Raw genomic sequence first — 18,337 nt, 5'->3', positions numbered from 1 at the left:
TGGTCCCCTGAACCCACAGGGTGGAAGGAGAGAGCCCACTCTTGAACATTGTCCTCTGACTTCTACAAGGTCATCATGACATAGACACACACCCACATACACACATATTATATATATTTATATTACATATAATAATATATTTATATAATATATTATATAATAATATATTATATATTTATACATATTTATATTATATAATAATATATTATATATTTATATATATAAATTTTAAAAACTATCATGTAGATGTTTTTATTTATTTGTTTTGTTTTTTGGGTTTTGTGTTTTTTGAGACAGCGTTTCCCTGTGTAGCCCAGGTTGTCCTGGAGCTAGCTTTGTAGACCAGGCTGGCCTCAAAATCAGAGATCTGCCAGCCTTCGCTATCTGAGTGCTGGGATTAAAGGTATGTGCCACCACTGCCCCGCAGGGTACCTTTTGTTTTATTTTGGGTCATTTTGGTTTTTTGAGTTGAGTATCTTGTCATGTAGTCCAGGCTGGTCTCGAACTTGTAATTCTACCCCAACTCCCAAGTAGCTAGGACTATAGCTATGCGCCACCATACGTGACTTCGTTACTTGGTTTTAAGTTAAAATAATCCAGTCATACTTGTAGTGCTGAGGATGCACTAGTGACTAATAAAACCTAGAGAATCTTTCCATGGCTTACAGATTGACAGACTTTGGCTACCGTGAAGAGGTTATTCAGGGGCAAGAGTAGAAGCAGAGGCCTGGGGATGTAGCTCGGAGGTAGAGTTCTTGCCTTGCCTTGCCCAGAATCCTCGGTCGGACCTCCCCAAACTGCATAAAGAAATAAGAATGGAAGCAGAGAGACAGGCTGGCGCCCACCACAGCACATAGAGCTGTAACAGCAGTTCATCTCTGAGGAGCCGCTGCGGACATGGGGATAAGTCAGTAGATTTGGGGTTCTTTTGAAGGTAGGGATGACAGAGCCTTCTGCATATTGGATGGAGAGACTTCTGTTTGGGGCTTGGCAGGTTTGAGGGGCCCATGACAAAACTAAATACCAGGTGGAACTAAATACCAGAAAATCAATTCCACACACGGAGCAAAACCCGGAAAGCTCTAAGCCTCAGCTTGGATGTAGAGCTAGGCAGGGAGGTCCCACTCAGTGAAACACCGCCCCTTGTAGAGGGGCCTCTCTCCATTGCGTGTTCCTTTGTGAACCCCTTTCCATCTAAGAAGAGGTGGAGAAAGACTCATGGAGAACTCTCTCTCTCTCTCTCTCTCTCTCTCTCTCTCTCTCTCTCTCTCTCTCTCTCTCTCACCTCTGAGGACCTGGATGGTCACCTTGCATGCATAAATACCATTACAGGATGGCTCCCACACAGTTGATAATGTATGCAGGCTTTGGGGAGGGGCTTCTTCAATAATAAACCGTGTCTCAGGGAGAAATAGACGTGTCTCTTTCCGATGACTGGCCTCTCTCTGAGAGAGGGAGACCCCTTTAACCAAAGGAGGTAACCATATACCTGAGCAGTTGTAGTCTTTCTGGCTATAACCCTGTCTCTGGAGGGCATGTCTAGTACTCCACACATACTGGCTAACCAAAGGACAGTTTCTCAAACTGGCAAAAAACAACTCAAGCCTTGCCGAGGGCCAGCACCGTTCTAATAAAAGCTCCAACATGGCAGGTCAGGGCGCATTTCCGACGTTACTGGGTTTCCGCAGTTTCGCTCTAGAATTCCTTTAAACAATAAGCCCTCTAATGATTTCCTTTTCTTCACGTAACTTTTTAGTAATGTGAATACCGCGTTAAGCTCAGACCCCCCTTTCCCCCCGTATTCTTCAAAGCATTGTTAATGCAATACCTCATTCCTCTGTATAAGAACCCTACACATTAAATGTGCATTTCTTATTTCTAAGCTGTAAGAGAAATAGCCGTATTTTCCCCCTCATTACAAATGTAATGTGGGAAATACAAGAAAGGGGAATTCGCTCTCCTCTCAAGCTAGATATCCTAAGGAAGATGTTGACGTTCCCTTACTTTTTCAAGGTTCTTGGCGCACAGCAGGAACCAACCTGTGTGTCTATATTATAGTCTTTCCTCTTGCTCAGTATTGAACTCTACGCACTGTGCCGTGTTTTTAACGTCCTCCGAGGCAGCCAGGCATGGTGGTGCACATCTTTAGTGTCAGCACTGGGGAGGCAAAGGCAGGTGTGGACTGGTGTGAATTGAGGCCAGCCTGGTCTACATAGCAAGTTCTAAGATAGCCAGGGCTACATACTGAGAGTTGCCCCTCAATAAACGGACAAGTAAGCAGTTAAGTGAACACCCCATCACAAACCTCCTCATGCTTTCATAAGGATGTGAGAGTTGTACAAACTGAAATGGTTGGCGTGGGTATCACCTATGGAAACAGTTTTGTGCTGACACTTCTACCATTTTTCTTATTTTTTTTTCTTTTAAGATTAATTCTAAGAAGTAGGATTACTTGGCCAAAAATGTGAACAACATGGATATGTTTTGGCTACTTCATCAACTGTGCTTCTTGGATTGGTGGTTGTTGTACTTTGGGGATTACAATTGAAATACTGTAATTTTAGTTTGTTTTTTAAATGTATGTATGTGTGTATATGTTCACACATGTGTATGTAGTGTGTATGTAGAGGTCAGAGGTTGACATGGAGTGTCTTTCCGAATCCATTCCTATCACACTTTGCAGACAGGCTCAGAGCCTCCTCCCTCTGCCTTTCCAGTGCTGGGATCCCAGCTTGCGGGGACAGTCCTGGCTTTTACGTGGGGACTGGGGATCAAGCTTGAAATATTTTCTTTGCATGGGAAGCACTCGACCAACTGAGCCATAAAAATAAATACAATTTTTTTAGTAGACCTTGGGCTGGGTGTATACATAAGTACTATATATAAGGCTCTGTGTTCAGTCTCTAGTATAGCAAAACAAACAATAAAACAGACTGTATTTATTTATGTAGCTATGTTAGGCCCACAGCACAACAGGACAGAAAGCACCCATTCAGCCTGTGCCTTCATATATGTCTAGCATCCCCATCCCACAGCTCCCCCGAAGCCACATGCCCTCAGCCACATCCCCTGCTGGCACTCTACCTCAGAATGGTTCTGGATCTTTCAAACTACTTTGTAGCCAAAAAAGACCCAGAACTTTTGATCTTCCTTCCCCGGCCGCCAGATGCCGGGATTACAGATATGTCTGCCGCATCAGGCTTACTCTACTTAGACAGAACACAAAGCTATGCGGTACTCCACAAGCACACTGGTAACTGAACCACATCCCCACCCCGCCCCGTGCCGCTCCTGTTTCTCTGGCTACTAGAAAAGGTTGACTGTGGTAATTATTTCAAGCACCTCTTTCGTGAGCTCCTTTCCGGTTCCTTCACTCAGGGATTGAAAACCAAAGCAAAGCCTGGTTTTCCTGGCATCCAGTGCAATGGATGGTTCAGGCTCTCTAGCTTTGGGTTTCTGGGAACTGGACCTGAGACTCTGCACATGGAACAGGTCTTCTGGATGACACGTGTGTTTTCCCGAAGGCATTTGAGCACCATGGCCTTGTGCCCTTGCGGTTATCAACAACATTGGAAGAAGCCTGAGTGTTCTTCCTATTTGCTGCTGCTATTAATTAGGTGTAGTTTCCCATTGTGTGAGCCTAGAGAGAGAAAGAGAGAAAGAGGGGGGAAGGAGAGAGGGAGAGGGGGAGAGAGAGCGAGCGCTGCCAGCGCCTCTCATCAGTGGGAGAGTGCCAGAGATGAATTAGTCAGATTTGAGGTCTCCTTGCAGGAATGTGCTCAGATGAGTAACATTTTTGCCATTCATAGGTGATTGTAGCTAGTCTGCACTCTTCTTCGGAGAGCAGGTTCATTCATTGAAGAATTGGGAGCCACAGGAAATAATAGGTCTGGCAATTGCAGACTCCATTTTCAGTGGTGATAAGATGTAAGTGTCACCAAGCTGAACAAAACCAGGGAAACAGGTCCCTATATCCGTACTGGAGGTAAGGGACACTGGTCACTAGTGCCTGCCTCCTCACTAGCCCCAGTCCTTGCGCACCTGGATTGCACAGACGTGAGGGTCTGGCGGTGCCAGCATTGCCTCCAGCCAGGAAAGACAGAGTGAGGCCTTAGGAATCTGAGGAGGAGGAGCCAGGCTCACTACCTCCCTCTGTGACTGAAGGAGACATTGTGGAGGCCGCTGTGGAGGCCCACTCTTCCTCTTAGTCTTTGGCTACGACTGGCACAGCTCCCTCACCGGCCTACTGACACTTCCACCCTTGTCAGAAACACCCACTGAGCCGACAAAGAAAAGCTGCCTCGAGTCAGAGGACCCAGCAGCCATAGGAGGAGGCAAAGCCACGCCTCCCAGCAGAGGGAACCAGTGGGCCGGGAATAAAAGAGCAATTTACATATTTAGGACCTGTGAGCACACGGTAAAGCTGCTGCCATGACTTTAGAGTTTTGTGGGGCCCAGGAAAAAGTGCAAGAAACCCCAGAGAGATGACAGAGTAGGGCTGTCAGGAAGGGCAAGTCAGACCAGCGCAGGACTGGCAGGGGCTCCAGCGGGAGCGGGGGGGGGGGGGGGGGGGAGGCAATAGTAGTTACACAGGGGAGTTGAAGAAAAGAGTTAGAAAAGTTCACCAAGCTCCAGGTTGAAATGCGTTTTTAAAAGCAGAGTAGGGTTGTCGATGCTGGAAAGATGGTTCCGTGGTCCAACTTGATTCGGTTCCTAACACCCACTTCAGTGTGATCCCAATTACCTGTAACTCCAGTTCTCTCTCTCTCTCTCTCTCTCTCTCTCTCTCTCTCTCTCTCTCTCACACACACACACACACACACACACACACACACACACACACACACACGGCATAGGCTCACACACAAATCCACATAAGTAAAAATTCAAAAACTTGGTGCCTCGAAGCAAAACTTAGCATGTTAAAAACATGAAGTATCTTACTGACTTTGTCCTAAGCCAGTACAGTGAGGATTAACTAACAAAGACAGAGCCAGTGAGACGGACCAGCAGAAACAGGCATCTGCTGCCACACCTAAAAACTTCAATCTGTTTCCCCAGATCGAGAGAATCGACTTCTGAAAGCTGTTCTCTCACATCCTGCTCCGAACTAAATAAAATTTAATAAAAAAATATTTTAAAAAAAACAAATCTTAACAGCTTGAAATAAAGAAACACAATTTAAATTCTGTTTTTATTTTTTGAGACGTCTTGTGATGTAACCTTGGCTAGCTTCAGATTCAAAATCCTCCTGAGTGTTGGGATTACATATTTGTGTCACTGTGCCGGCCAACTGTAATAAATTCCGACATCCTTAGATATTCACACATCCTTAAATCAACTCTAATTAATTCCGACATCCTAGATATTCAGACATTCTTAAATCAAAGAGAAGCTCAAACTGAAATTAAAACTGTGTAAAATAAAATACCAGGAGCTGGGCATGGTGGATTATCCCTGAGATCCTCAATGCTTGAGGTTGCTCAGGCAGGAGGAGGGGAAACTGGAGGTCAGCCGTGATTACACTGTGAGCTACTGTCTCAAAAGACAAGCAAAAAAGTCTACACTCAGCTTAGGGCATAGCAGCTATTGTCCTGAAACAAAATCACTTTCATATTAAGGAAAGACAGCAAAAAAGAACAGAGTCTTCTTCTTCTTTTTTTTTTTTTTTTTTTTTTTTTTTTTGAGCTGGGGACCGAACTCAGGGCCTTGCGCTTGCTAGGCAAGTGCTCTACCACTGAGCTAAATCCCCAACCCTAAGAGCAGAGTTTTATTGCTGGTTAGGGGACCTTCAGTTGGGAGTGGTACCTCTTTCTGTGTGTCCTGGGTCTCTGCTTCTGGGTTCATCAGTGCACTGCTAAAAATAGCTCCTAATGCAGGCATATAACCAGGAGTGCAAGGCCAGCCTGATCTACACAGCAAGTTCTGGACCAGCCAGGGCTAATAGTAAGACCTTTAGTTTTAAACAAACAAACAAACAAAAACTTCTTATGGAAAAAATGAATGGAGCACGCATGTACTTTCCCGAATTCTGAAATGGACACTTGTGAACTTGCCAGTGACCCCAAGTGTCCTTTGTGTTGCCCAGGTTCTCCAGGAGCAGATCCGTGCCAGGGACAACATCAGCTATGGAACTAATTCTGCCTTAAAGACACTGGAGATGCGCCAGCTCTCTGGCTTGGGAGATCTGCGAGGAAGAGTTGCAAGGTAGGTGTACCAGTGACTGCCCTTAAAGTGCCCCGTGGAAGCGTCTTGAGGAAGGAGAGGCTATTTCGGCTCACAGTTGGAGGCTACAGTCCATCAGGTAGGGCAGATGTGTCGTCAGGAGTGAGGGGACTGTTGTCATGGGCTCACAGTCAAGAAGCAGAGGCAGATGGACTATGCTAAGCTTGATTTCTTTCTCCTTTTTATTCAGTCTGGGATACCAGGATGCCAGCCCCTGAGGTGGCTCTGCCCACATTCAGGGTAGGCTTTCCCTCTTCAGTTTCGAGTCCCTGGGAATGCCCGCACTGCCAAGCCCAGAGGTCTCACCAGGTGATTCTGAATTCAGTCAAGCTGGTCAGATTATCCAGCACAGCAGATGTTCAAATGTTTGAGACTTTACTCCTTCGAGAGCAGTTTTTACTTGGCTTGAGATGCTCGGGGTAAAGTGCTCACTGTGGAAGTTTGCTGATTTGAGGTGGAAGGAGGGCACCAACTCCACAACATTGTCATCTTCACACACACACACACACACACACACACACACACACACACACACACACCACTACCACCATCATCATAAATACCCAAATTTTTTATGAACTCCAATTTAGTGAAGAAGCCCCAGTAAATTCTTTTACTACTCCCTTTCCATTTGACCATAGAAGCTAGTGGCAGACTTCAACCCTGGGTGTCAACCTGCCATGATTTCTTTGGTTTCTGAAACTGGCCTGGTGTTCTTGGGAGGAAATGATCAGAGAGCGCCCTCTGCTGGTAGAAGCTATTTGGTCACATAATAGTATGATCATTGAATCACAGAACACAGGGGGTTTTTTACTGTTTGTAAAAATGTTCGTCTTTGTTATAATTAAGTTTTGCTTTATTTCCTGAAATTATTGACTTCTCATAGGCTGGAAATTTTAATATATGTTTTCCTATCAGTGTGGGTATTGTTTGGGTATGTTCCATGAACCCAGAGCCTCGGGATTACCTGGGGATATTTTTTCAGATGTATTTTTGTTTACAGTTACATTTATGCATTTATGTGTGTGCGCGCGCGCGCGCGCGTGTGTGTGTGTGTGTGTGTGTAGATCAGAGGATAATTACAGAAGTCAATTCTCCCCTTCTGCCCCATCTGTCTCAGGAAACTCAAGTTATCAGGCTTGGCAAGTGCTTTTTACAGGTTGAACCTTCTTCCTGGCTCTTGCCCAGGACGTTGTGAGCAATGTCCACCATCCCCACATCCCACAGCTACTGAACTAGAATCTGTTTCCAACGAGATCCCTGGGTTCTGCACACTGGTGTTTTAAGAGCTGCTGCAAGAGGCCTTCCTTCTGGATTACTTTAGCTGGCTGGAATGAAGTAGTCCAGACTATGTCTGGATCTCTTCTACCCTCTGCTGCTATCAAGTACTTAGTACAACTCTGCAGCTAATAATGGGATTTGGAGCCAAGACACACGTTCAGTCAGCTTGGGGTGACAATGCGCTCAGGTGAGCATGGGATGAGATTTAAGAACAGAGACCAACAGAGACCGGGCACCATTAAGGCAGCAGAGGGAGCCATGTTCTGGTGTATTTTCGAGGAGACCACACCTAGTTATTGACTGATGTCAGTAGGTGCTGCAGTAGAGAAAGAGCCTCACCAAGATGCTAAGACTTCACTTCCCAGAGGGGTTTAGCCTTTTTGGGAAAGACGGACACCCAGCTAGCTCACTCCAGCTACTTTATTCAAAAATTATGCAAGGTTAATTGGGGCTAGGGAAGGTTCCAGCTACCAAAGTTATCTTGCCCTTGCCACCTGTGAGAGTAGACAACCTTCCCAAATCTCAGTCCCTTTTGACCATGGCCATAATCAAAAGTGAGAACTTCTGGTTAGTGAGGAGTGTCTAGGACCAAGGTCGGTGCAGCTGCAAGTTCTCCCGGAGCACCAAATGCTGCAGATTCTCTAGGGAGACAGCATTTCTTCAAGGTCCAAACAGTCTCAAAACAATTTCTCAGCTTCCACTGATTGACCCAAATATAGCAAAGGCTTTGCTGAAACATTGCACTCAAAGCCAGACATAAGACTTACTCTACATTTCCCTTAAAGCCAGACATAACAGCTTCACTAAACATATATCACACTACATACACCTCGTGCCTTGATGCTGGGCATGCGTGTTGGCAGCGGAAGGGTAAAGAACACTTGACAGCTGGAGGAGGGCTCTAGGGATTGAATTGGCTGGGGTGACCACTCCTCTCTGGTTCTTGCTGGTGTGTTGTTCTTTTTTGTCTTGCTTTGTTTTTATTTATTTAATGTGCACATGTGTGCTGGAGTGTGTATATGCACCATGGATAAGCAGGAGTCTGTGGACGAGAGACATCAGATCTTCTGGAACTGGAGTTACAGGAGGTTAGAAGCTGCCCTGAGTGCCGGGGACTGAACCCAGCTCTATGCAAGAGGGGAGCACTCGTAACCTCTGGGCCGCCTCTCCAGCCCCTTCTTTTTCTTATTATTTGTTTGGAATTGGAATGGAGTCTTGCTCCGTAGCTCTAGCAGGCCTTGCACCATCTAGTTCCGTCTCAGTCTCCTGAGTGCTGGGATTGCAGGTGTGCTCCACCATGCCTGGCCTGTCTGTCATTCGCTGTTCTCAGCAGAACGAACCCCCTCCCGTCTCCGTAGTCTGACCCTGTGCGGTGGACATCACCTGATCTCCTCACCTCTCCCTACTGTTGTCTTGACCCTTTGGTCTTTTCCCATCCCTGTTAATCTGCACAGAAGCCCATTCTTTTACCACAGGGCCTTGGCACATGCTGAGCTCCCACAGAGGACCTTTCCACTCCCTCTTCTAACTCTGTCCACCTTTAAAGGGTAGTGCAAATGTCTTCTCTGTGAGTAGTTCCTGGCCCCACTCTGCAGAGTGCCCCCTCCCCTGACTTAAGCTCCATCCAGTCACTCTGTGGTCTTCTGTATTGTCTTAGCATGGGGTTCTGTTTCATTTACTTCTGTGGTCAAGTGCCTGGAGCCTGTTGGACACAGTAGATACTCACAAATGCTCCTTTGGATGAATGACCGATCTAGAAAGGTCAATGGGGCAGGACTGAAAAACCTTGAGTCCTTGTTTGGCTTTTGAAAGACCCCTAAGCTCAGAAAACAACGGGGGCTTGGAAGGACTTGAGGCCCAAGGTAGAGCAGGGACTTGGGAGACAGCTGATGATTTTCATGGCCACTATATTTGTTAGGAGTCTTTCTCTAGAGCAGTGGTTCTCAACCTTCCTAAAGCTGTGGCCCTTTAATTCCGTTCCTCATGTTGTGCTGACCCCCCAATCATAAAAGTATTTTCATTGCAACTTCATAACTGTAGTTTTGCTACTGTTATGAATCGTAATATAAATATCTGTGTTTTCTGATCATCTTTGATGACCCCTGTAAAGGAGTCATTTGGCCCCAAAGGGGTCCTGACACATGGGCTGAGAATCACTGTTCTGGAAAAACAGAATCAACAGTGGTGCGTGCATGTCTATGTGTGTAATGAGTATATTGGTCTATGCAGTATAGTCTGCCAGTTATATATTGCTTATCTCCATGCTGAAGAGGCTGAGGACTGGGAGCTGCTTATTCTGATGCCTCAGTAGCCCAACCCTGGTGCTGAGGGCCTGGAGGATTTCCAGAGAGCCAGGAATCTTTTTTTTTTTTTTAATTAACTTGAGTATTTCTTATATACATTTCGAGTGTTATTCCCTTTCCCGGTTTCCGGGCAAACATCCCCCACCCCCCTCCCCTTCCTTATGGGTGTTCCCCTCCCAACCCTCCCCCCATTGCCGCCCTCCCCCCATAGACTAGTTCACTGGGGGTTCAGTCTTAGCAGGACCCAGGGCTTCCCCTTCCACTGGTGCTCTTACTAGGATATTCATTGCTACCTATGGGGTCAGAGTCCAGGGTCAGTCCATGTATAGTCTTTAGGTAGTGAGAGCCAGGAATCTTTAGTCCAATTTGGAAGCCTGAAGAAACCTGAGTCTGATATCAATGGGGAGAGTAGCAGTATCAGCAAGAGGGTAGATGACCCTGTCAGTGAGGCTCAAAGGTGAGGAGTCACACAGCGCAGGTTCCTCTCAGACCCTCTTTTATCTGGGCTGCCACAGGGAGGCGCTGCCCATGTTTAGTGTGGGGCTTCTCGCTTCTACTTGCCCGATCAGAAAAATCCCTCACAGGTGTGCCGAGTGGCTAGCTCCAGTCAAGATGATAACCCAAATTGACTGTCACACCACTGTGGGTGTGACACGTGTTCAACAGGCAGGGAGGGAGTATGCCTCAAACGGCTGCTATCGGCACCTCAGCCCGGCAGTGAAAACTGATGTCATCTTTATGACTTCGTATCTAGACCCAGCAGAATTCTCTTGAAATGCCTTCTGGAATCTTCCATTCTGCTTCAGCATGGCCCGTCAGCTTCTCCAGCTTACTCCTCCCCTGTTAACAAACACCCAGATTCTAAAACCTCTTTAAGTGTTTGTTTTAAGTGCTGGATAATTTGGGTCTGTTTTGTGGCTATATCTGTCATTCTCTTGGAAAGCTAATGAGACTTTGTTGAAATGCATTCGGCTGAGATAAAGTTCTCCTTGGCAAGAGTTCGACTTTCGTGCACTGATTGCATAGTCGTCATGAAGAAGTATAGCCTTTAAAGTGATACCACTGAATTTCTAGGCTGGCCTCTGACTCCCATTTGGATGTGTGGTTTGGATGGATCTATTAGTAATACAGTTAGCAGCACGTGGGCCCTCGCTCCTCGCCTGCAGACCTAGGTCAGCCAGGTTCTTCTTGGAGGGACGTTCTTCCCACTAAGCACAGTGCACCTCACACAGGACCTGGCCAGAGATTTTTTTTTTTTTTCATTTCTTCTAGAAGCAAAGCTCACGTTAGCTTCCAAGTTCCTACTGGAATGTTTGCTCCCATGCTTTGCATGTGGTCTGCGTTTTTCCAAAATTCAGTGGCCCCTTCCTCTTTCTTCTCCGATAGGGTGTGGGTGTGCCTGGTGGCAGAGGGTTAGAGGGAAAATATCCAAATGTTAAGGCATAAGCTCCCAACACCTGGGAATTTGTAATTAGAGAATGATAATATTGGAACCTTCACAGAGGGCACCGGAGAGTACTACCTCTCCCCCTCCCTCCCTCTCTTCCACTCTCTCTCTCTCCTGTTCATTATGAAGAGATTTTGTGATATGTAATTCACACATAAGCAAGCAGTGGAGGAGGGGCCTGGAGAGGTAGCTTAGCACTAAAGAGTGTTTGTTGCTCTTCCAAAGGATCCAAGTTTGCTTCCCAGGATCAGTGTCAACTCTCATGGTTCATGCCTGCCTGTTACTCCAGCTCTAGGGACCTGACAGCCTCTTCTGAACTCTGCAGCAGGCGCGCGCACGCGCACACACACACACACACACACACACAGACACACACACACACACAAATACACACACATACACACACATATACACACACATACACACACATACACATACACACACATATACACACACATACACATACACACACATATACACACACACATACACACACATATACACACACACACACACACACATACACACACACAGAGGGAGGGAAGGGGGAGGCTATTTAAAAACAGAACTTTGAAGTATACAATTCCATGCATTTTAGTGTGTTTACTGTGCACAGTTTATCACAGGATATTCGAACAGTTCAGAAAGAAATCCCATCTTCCCTCAACCCCTGTATATGGCAACCACAAAAATTCTTTCTTTCTCTATGGATTTGCCTCTCTTGATGTTTCCTGTAAATGGAATCATCCCGGACCGGCTTTAAGAGGAGCTTCTTACCCTCAGTGTCGTCTTTTCAGGGTTGATCTGCATGTGGCCTGTCCGCACATTATGGCTTTCTGTGGCCAAGAGACACCACGTTGTGAGCAGATATGCTGTTTCTATTTTTATCTACTATAAATTATAATATTATAATTATAGAGAATGTATAAAATACAATTATAAATAATTATAGAGAATATATAAAATACAATTATAAACTATAAATACAGCTGGGGATACTTGTTTATGAGGGCTTGAATATTTACGTTTTTAAAAATATTTATTTTTATTTTCCATGTACAACTGTTTTCCTTGCATACATGTATGTGTACCACGTGTGTGTGTGTGTGTGTGTGTGTGTGTGTGTGTGTGTGTGTGTACCATGCCTATGCAATGACCATAGAGACCAGAGAAGGGCGTCAGGCCCCCTGGAGTTGCTGTTATAGATAGGTGTGCACAGCCTGATTTGAGTGCTGTGAACCAAACTCCATCTCTCTGTGAGTGTTCTTGGTCACTGATTCATATCCAGCCAGGAAGTAGCTTTTATACATGGTGTGAGGTAGGCTTCCGAGTTCGTTCTTTTGCACGCTCAGTTCTTTCCCAATACCATTAGTCAAATACCTAGTATATTCCTCACTGAATTGTCTTGGCACCATACTGGAAAAACATTTGGGGGTAGGGACAGTTAAGTTTCTTCTTTCTCCTTTTCTTTTCCCCTTCCTCAGCCTACTCCCCTCCTCCACCCCATGCCTCTCCCCTACTCACTCCCTCTACTCACTTCCCTTCCCTTCCTTTTCTATCTCTTGCTCTCTTTTATTGTGTATGCACCAGAGGTTAGGCTCGGGTGTTACCCTCTGGAGCCATTCACTTTAAAAAAAGGTTTTTATTTACTTATTTAATATATATGCGCACACTGTCGCTGACCCATCAGAAGAGGGCATCAGATCCCATTACAGATGGTTGTGAGCCACCATGTGGTTGCTGGGAATTAAACTCAGGACCTCTGGAAGAGCAGCTGGTGCTCTTAACCTCTGAGCCATCTCTCCAGCTTAAAAAACATCTACTTTAAAAAAAACAAAACAAAAAAATAAAAAACAACTATGTGTGTGTGTGTGTGTGTGTGTGTGTGTGTGTGTGTGTGTACATGGTTATGACATTGTGGAATCAGTTCTCTCTTCCACTATGTGGGTTCTGAAGACTGAACTTAGATCCTCAATTTTGCACAGTAAGTACTTTCCCCACCAAACAAACCATCTGCTGGCCCCAAACTTATGTGTGTGTAAAACATGCATTTTCAGGTACACAAGCCTGCACGTACCATGGCGCCACGCCAGTGTGGAAGTCAGAGAACAGCTATTGAGGGTTGGTTCTCTCCCACCACCACCTTGTGGGATCCAGGGATTGAACTCAGGTCGTTGGGCCTGGGTGCCTGCACCTCTGTCCTCTGAGCCATCTCACCAGCCATTTTAAACAAAACAGGCTCACTTGCTGGCCTTGAGCTAACCAACTAGGCTAGATTGGCAGCCAGTGATCCGAGAGATCTGTCTGTCTCTGCCTCCTCAGTGCTCCCAAGTGCTTACCTTCTTACCTGACTTTAATATATATATATATATATATATATATATATATATATATATAATTTTTTTTGGTTCTTTTTTTCGGAGCTGGGGACCGAACCCAGGGCCTTGCGCTTCCTAGGCAAGCGTTCTACCACTGAGCTAAATCCCCAGCCCCTATATATATAATTTTTAATTATGTGTAGGTGTGCATGTGAGTATAGGTGCCTGCTAAGGCCGGAAGTATTGGATCTCTGCCGCTGAGTTATATATAGACTGTGGTGAGCCACCTGACATGGATTCTGGAGACTGGATTCTAGTCTTCTGCAAGAGCAGTAAATGCTCTAACTCCAGAGCCATCTCTCCAGCGCCGCAGCTGGCTTTTTTACAGGCATTCTGAGCATCAGACACAGTTCTACATGTTTGACTGTCGGGCCTCCTCTGCAGCCCAGGAGTGCAGTTTCTGAGGAGCCCTTGCATTTCCCAGTGCATTTTATGTATGGGAGGCAGCTCTTTCGAATGCTTTTAAACTTTAACGAGTGTGTGTCCTTTCCCTGGAAAGGTGTGACGCCAGCATAGCCAGACTCTCCGCAGAGCATAAGACGACCTACGAGGGACTCCAGCACTTGAACAAGGAACAGCAGGCAGCCAAGCTGATCCTGGAAACAAAAATCAAGGACGCAGAAGGACAGGTATGGCTGGGTCAGGCGCCTCTTGGAAGCCAGAGTTTGTTCTCAGCTCAGAATAGCAAGGTGCTGCTTGGGTTTTGCAGCGTAGCCAGTTGGGGCCCCCAGTGTGGGTCCCCAGTGCGGGGTTTATGCAAATCCTCAGCTTTCTGTCTTCCTTCCCTCCGTGGCCCTTCATGAAGCCAGATCACAAAGAGTTTCTGGTTCAGTGCCAATTGAAAGATCCTTCCCCCTTATTCATAAAACAAGTGCTATACACCAGAACTTCTACATTACACCTCCCAGACCACCTCCTGCTCAGGGGAGTGACCCATTGTCGCTCTGTATGCTGCTTACCCAGTGTGTGATGCAGGAAGTATGATCTTTACTGACCGGGACTCCCTGCATGTACCGAGTCATCGAGTGGTCTGAATGTGGGGCCTGATGAGGCTACAGAGTCAGCCATCAAATGAACCCTAGGGTATTTTACCTTGAAATTTATAGTTTACTTCGCAAAGTGAAACTCAGCATTTTAGTTTGGAATGGTTTCTTTTATGATCTTTATTACCGTTGTGTGTGTGTGTGTGTGTGTGTGTGTGTGTGTGTGTGTGTGTGTGTGTATGTGTGTGTGTGTGTACACGTACGTAAGTGTAGGTGCTCTCAGAGGCCGGAAGACTTGGATTCCCACCGGAGCTGGATTACAAGCATTGAAAGCAACCTGACCTGTGGGTGGGAAGCAGGGGTGGGGGGTGGGGGGTGATGGAGGGGCATGGAGTGGGTGGGTTTGAACTCTGAGGAGTATGTGTTCTTAACTGCAAAGTCATAATCTCTGGCCCCTTCTTCATCCGATTTTTATAGTTTGGATTTTGTTACTTACAAGCTCCCCTTGTCACAACAGGTCTAGCCTCCTCAGTCTTTCCCACAGTATCTGCCTAATTTACTATTCTACCTATCTAGAGACTGTTCTACAAAAACAGGAGCATCTGGGTAATTTTCAGGATAAAAACAACAAAACCCCTTAACCTCAACCCTCTTCAGCAGGGATCCAAAGCTACTCGTAAAAACATGGGTATTGTAAAACTTAAAAAGGAAAAGCGGGCCTTCATGTTGCTTTTCTTTCAAAATGAGAAGGGCCTGGCTTCATAGCATAGGTCTACAATCCCAGACAGTCTGGAGGCTGAGGCAGGAGCATCCCACACTCAAGTCTTGCACGGGCTAAAGAGTGACCTAGGCCAACCTGAGCAATTTGCACATCTTAAAATAAAAAGTAAAGGCAGGTGGCTCAGTTGAGTGGAGGCCAAGCCTGATCACCTGAGTTCAGTCTCTGGAACCCACACAATGGAAGGTTAGAACTGGCTCCCACAAGTTGTCCTCTGATCCCCACACATGACCTGTGACATTTACACATCTGTACTCATGCACATAAAGGAAGAAAATAAATGTTGAAAGTTACAGACAAGGCTAAGGACATAGCTTAGCACCAGGGTGCTTGCCCGGTGTCTTTTGCTGATTTGTGGGTTCCTCTCTACCCTTCTTCCGGGTTTTCAACACCATAACACTAGATACGAGGGGAAAATGGACATCTCGTTTCTTCTCTGTGTGTGACCACAACAAATCACAACAAACAAGCAACAGCCCAGCCCTCCGGGCCCTGCTAGCACGTACATACCGTTTGAAAAGTCCCCAGAATTCCTAATGCCACACAGTCATGGAAACTATCTGCAGCTGGCAGAATCGCACCCCTGCTAGAGCATGGGGCAAATCATAGTCAGCTGCAGTGGAAAACATGAAGCAGCCCCGTATCCCACACCTGCGGTTAAAACTAAAACATAAACCAAAACTCCAAAATTGTCACTATAGTCCCTAGTAATGGAGCAGGGTCTGTGGGGGTGAGAATGAGATCATTACAAAAGGAAAATAAATGTTTCCTGGTAGCTAAGGTGAGGACAATACAGAAATCTACCAAGAGAGACATGATGATGATGGGGAGGAGGGGGAGGAAGAGGAGGGGGAGGAGGGGGAGGAGGGGGAGGAAGAGGAGGGGGAGGAGGGGGAGGAAGGGGAGGAGGGGGAGGAGGGGGAGGAGGGGGAGGAGGGGGAGGAGGGGGAGGAGGGGGAGGAGGGGGGGAGGGGGAGGAGAGGGAGGAGGAGGAGGAGGGGGGGAGGGGGAGGAGAGGGAGGAGGAGGACGGGGAGGAGCAGACTGATGATGTTGATCCACATCTTACAATATCTTGAATCTTAAGTCAGGAATGTTGAACAACACTTAACTTTTCAGAAAATGTGATCATTTCATACAGGACTAGTTTAACATTAAACTTCAGTGAAAACAAAATTCAAATAAAAACAAAGGCCAGGAGTGGAGGACTGGAAGGACGTAGCCCACAGAAGGTCTTCTGTGGCGCTTTGCTTGATGAGGAGAAACATCTGGAACCTTGATTTGTCTGTAAGCCATAGAAACTCTGCCCCCCAACCCTCAGGACTGGCAGCCATGGTGCTGGTGGAAGTCCAGGGTAATGATGGCAGTGCGCTGTGACAGCTGGCAGAGGCACCAGCCCTGGGCAGGAACTGGGTTGCTCATTGGAGAGCTCTGAAGTTTAGGCTCACTTCCTGATGGATATTGTCCCTTGTCTTGATTTTTGCTGGGTGTAAATGAAAGAAAATAAAGATGGTGTAAGAGTTAAAGCACCCATGGGCACCAGCAGAAGGGCTTGGGTTTGGATCTGCAGCACCCAATTAAAGCTAGACACTGTGGGGGCTGGAGAGATGGCTCAGCAGTTAAGAGCACTTGTTTTTTCAGAGGACCTGAGTTCAGTTCCCAGTACTCACTCAGTAGCTCACAACCATAACTCCAGTCCTAGGAAATCTGATGCCCTCTTCTGACCTCTGCAGGTACAAGATACACACATGATGCACATACAGACATTCAGGTAAACACTCATGCACATAAAATAAAATAATCTAAATTCTTTTTAAAGTTGGACATTGTGATACACCCTGTACTGGGTGGTAGAGAAACCAGTTATTCTAGCCAATAGGTGAGCTCCACGTCCAACGAGAGGACCCTGTCTCAAAAAATAAAGTGGACAGCAGTGAGGAAGACACTGACTGTCAACCACTGGCCTTCATATGTACTCCTGTGCACATGTACCTGCATACACACAGAGGAGTACAGATACTCACACAGAGAGACACATACATACACACACACACACACACACACACACACACACACAGATACTCACACACAAAGACAAACAGACACGCTCACACACAAAGGCACAAACACTCACACAAATACACACACAGACATTCAAACACAGAGACACACTCACACATAGAGAGACACAGACACTCACACACACACAAATACACATATACTCACATACAGAGGCACAAACATAAATGCAGACACACACTCACACATAGACACACTCACACATAGACACACTCACACATAGACACACACACACACACACACACATGGAAAGAGGAAGGAAACTCCCAAATGGACTTAGTAAAGTGATTCTTAACGTTACTGACCAGCATTGAGTGCATGGCCCAAGAAGACATGATGTGAGACCTTTATAATTCAATCTTCTTTTCCAGATCTCTCAGCTTTTGAACAGAGTAGACTTGTCCATCTCAGAGCAGAGCACTAAACTGAAGATGTCCCACAGGGACAGCAACCACCAGCTCCAGCTCCTGGACACTAAGTAAGCCACCAGTTTGTAAAGGGTTTTGTCGTGTTCTTTCTGGGTTCACAAAATTCACATTTTTCCCTCTTGCTTTTATTTAAAAATATGTCTAAGCTTTGTTTCAAATATTATTTGTATTTATGTTTGTGTTAATATGTGCCCATGACTGCAGTGCCTGCAGAGGCCAGAAGAGGGCACTGGATCCCCTGGAGCTGGAGTTGTGTTTGTGAACAGCTGGGTGCTGGGAACTGAGCTCATGTCTCTGGAAGAGCAGCAAGTGCTCTTAACTGCTGAGCCATCTCCCCTGCCCACCTCTCGGTTTTTATTTATCACACAGAGTGAAAATAATAATGAAAGCTAAAAGAAACGGTTCCCATGTAGCACAGTCACCTTTCCTTCAGAAT

The 18,337-nt window shown here is 46.1% G+C and overlaps 1 protein-coding gene across 3 annotated transcripts in view; it reads left to right on the top strand.

Annotated features, from left to right (window-relative positions):
- The window catches only part of Fam81a (family with sequence similarity 81, member A), a 59,039-nt gene that overhangs the window by 28,631 nt on the left and 12,071 nt on the right, over window positions 1-18,337 (top strand). For all 3 annotated transcript variants that reach the window (XM_006243379.5, XM_006243378.5, NM_001108163.1), the window contains 3 exon segments: window positions 6,089-6,207; window positions 14,134-14,263; window positions 17,845-17,951. In XM_006243379.5, the coding sequence (XP_006243441.1) occupies window positions 6,089-6,207; window positions 14,134-14,263; window positions 17,845-17,951 (356 nt within the window).

Source organism: Rattus norvegicus, chromosome 8, assembly GCF_036323735.1.
Source record: "Rattus norvegicus strain BN/NHsdMcwi chromosome 8, GRCr8, whole genome shotgun sequence".
In the NCBI taxonomy this organism is placed as follows: Eukaryota; Metazoa; Chordata; class Mammalia; order Rodentia; family Muridae; genus Rattus; species Rattus norvegicus.
The sequence above is the reverse complement of the archived record's forward strand: the minus strand, read 5'-3'. Positions and strand labels throughout refer to the sequence as shown.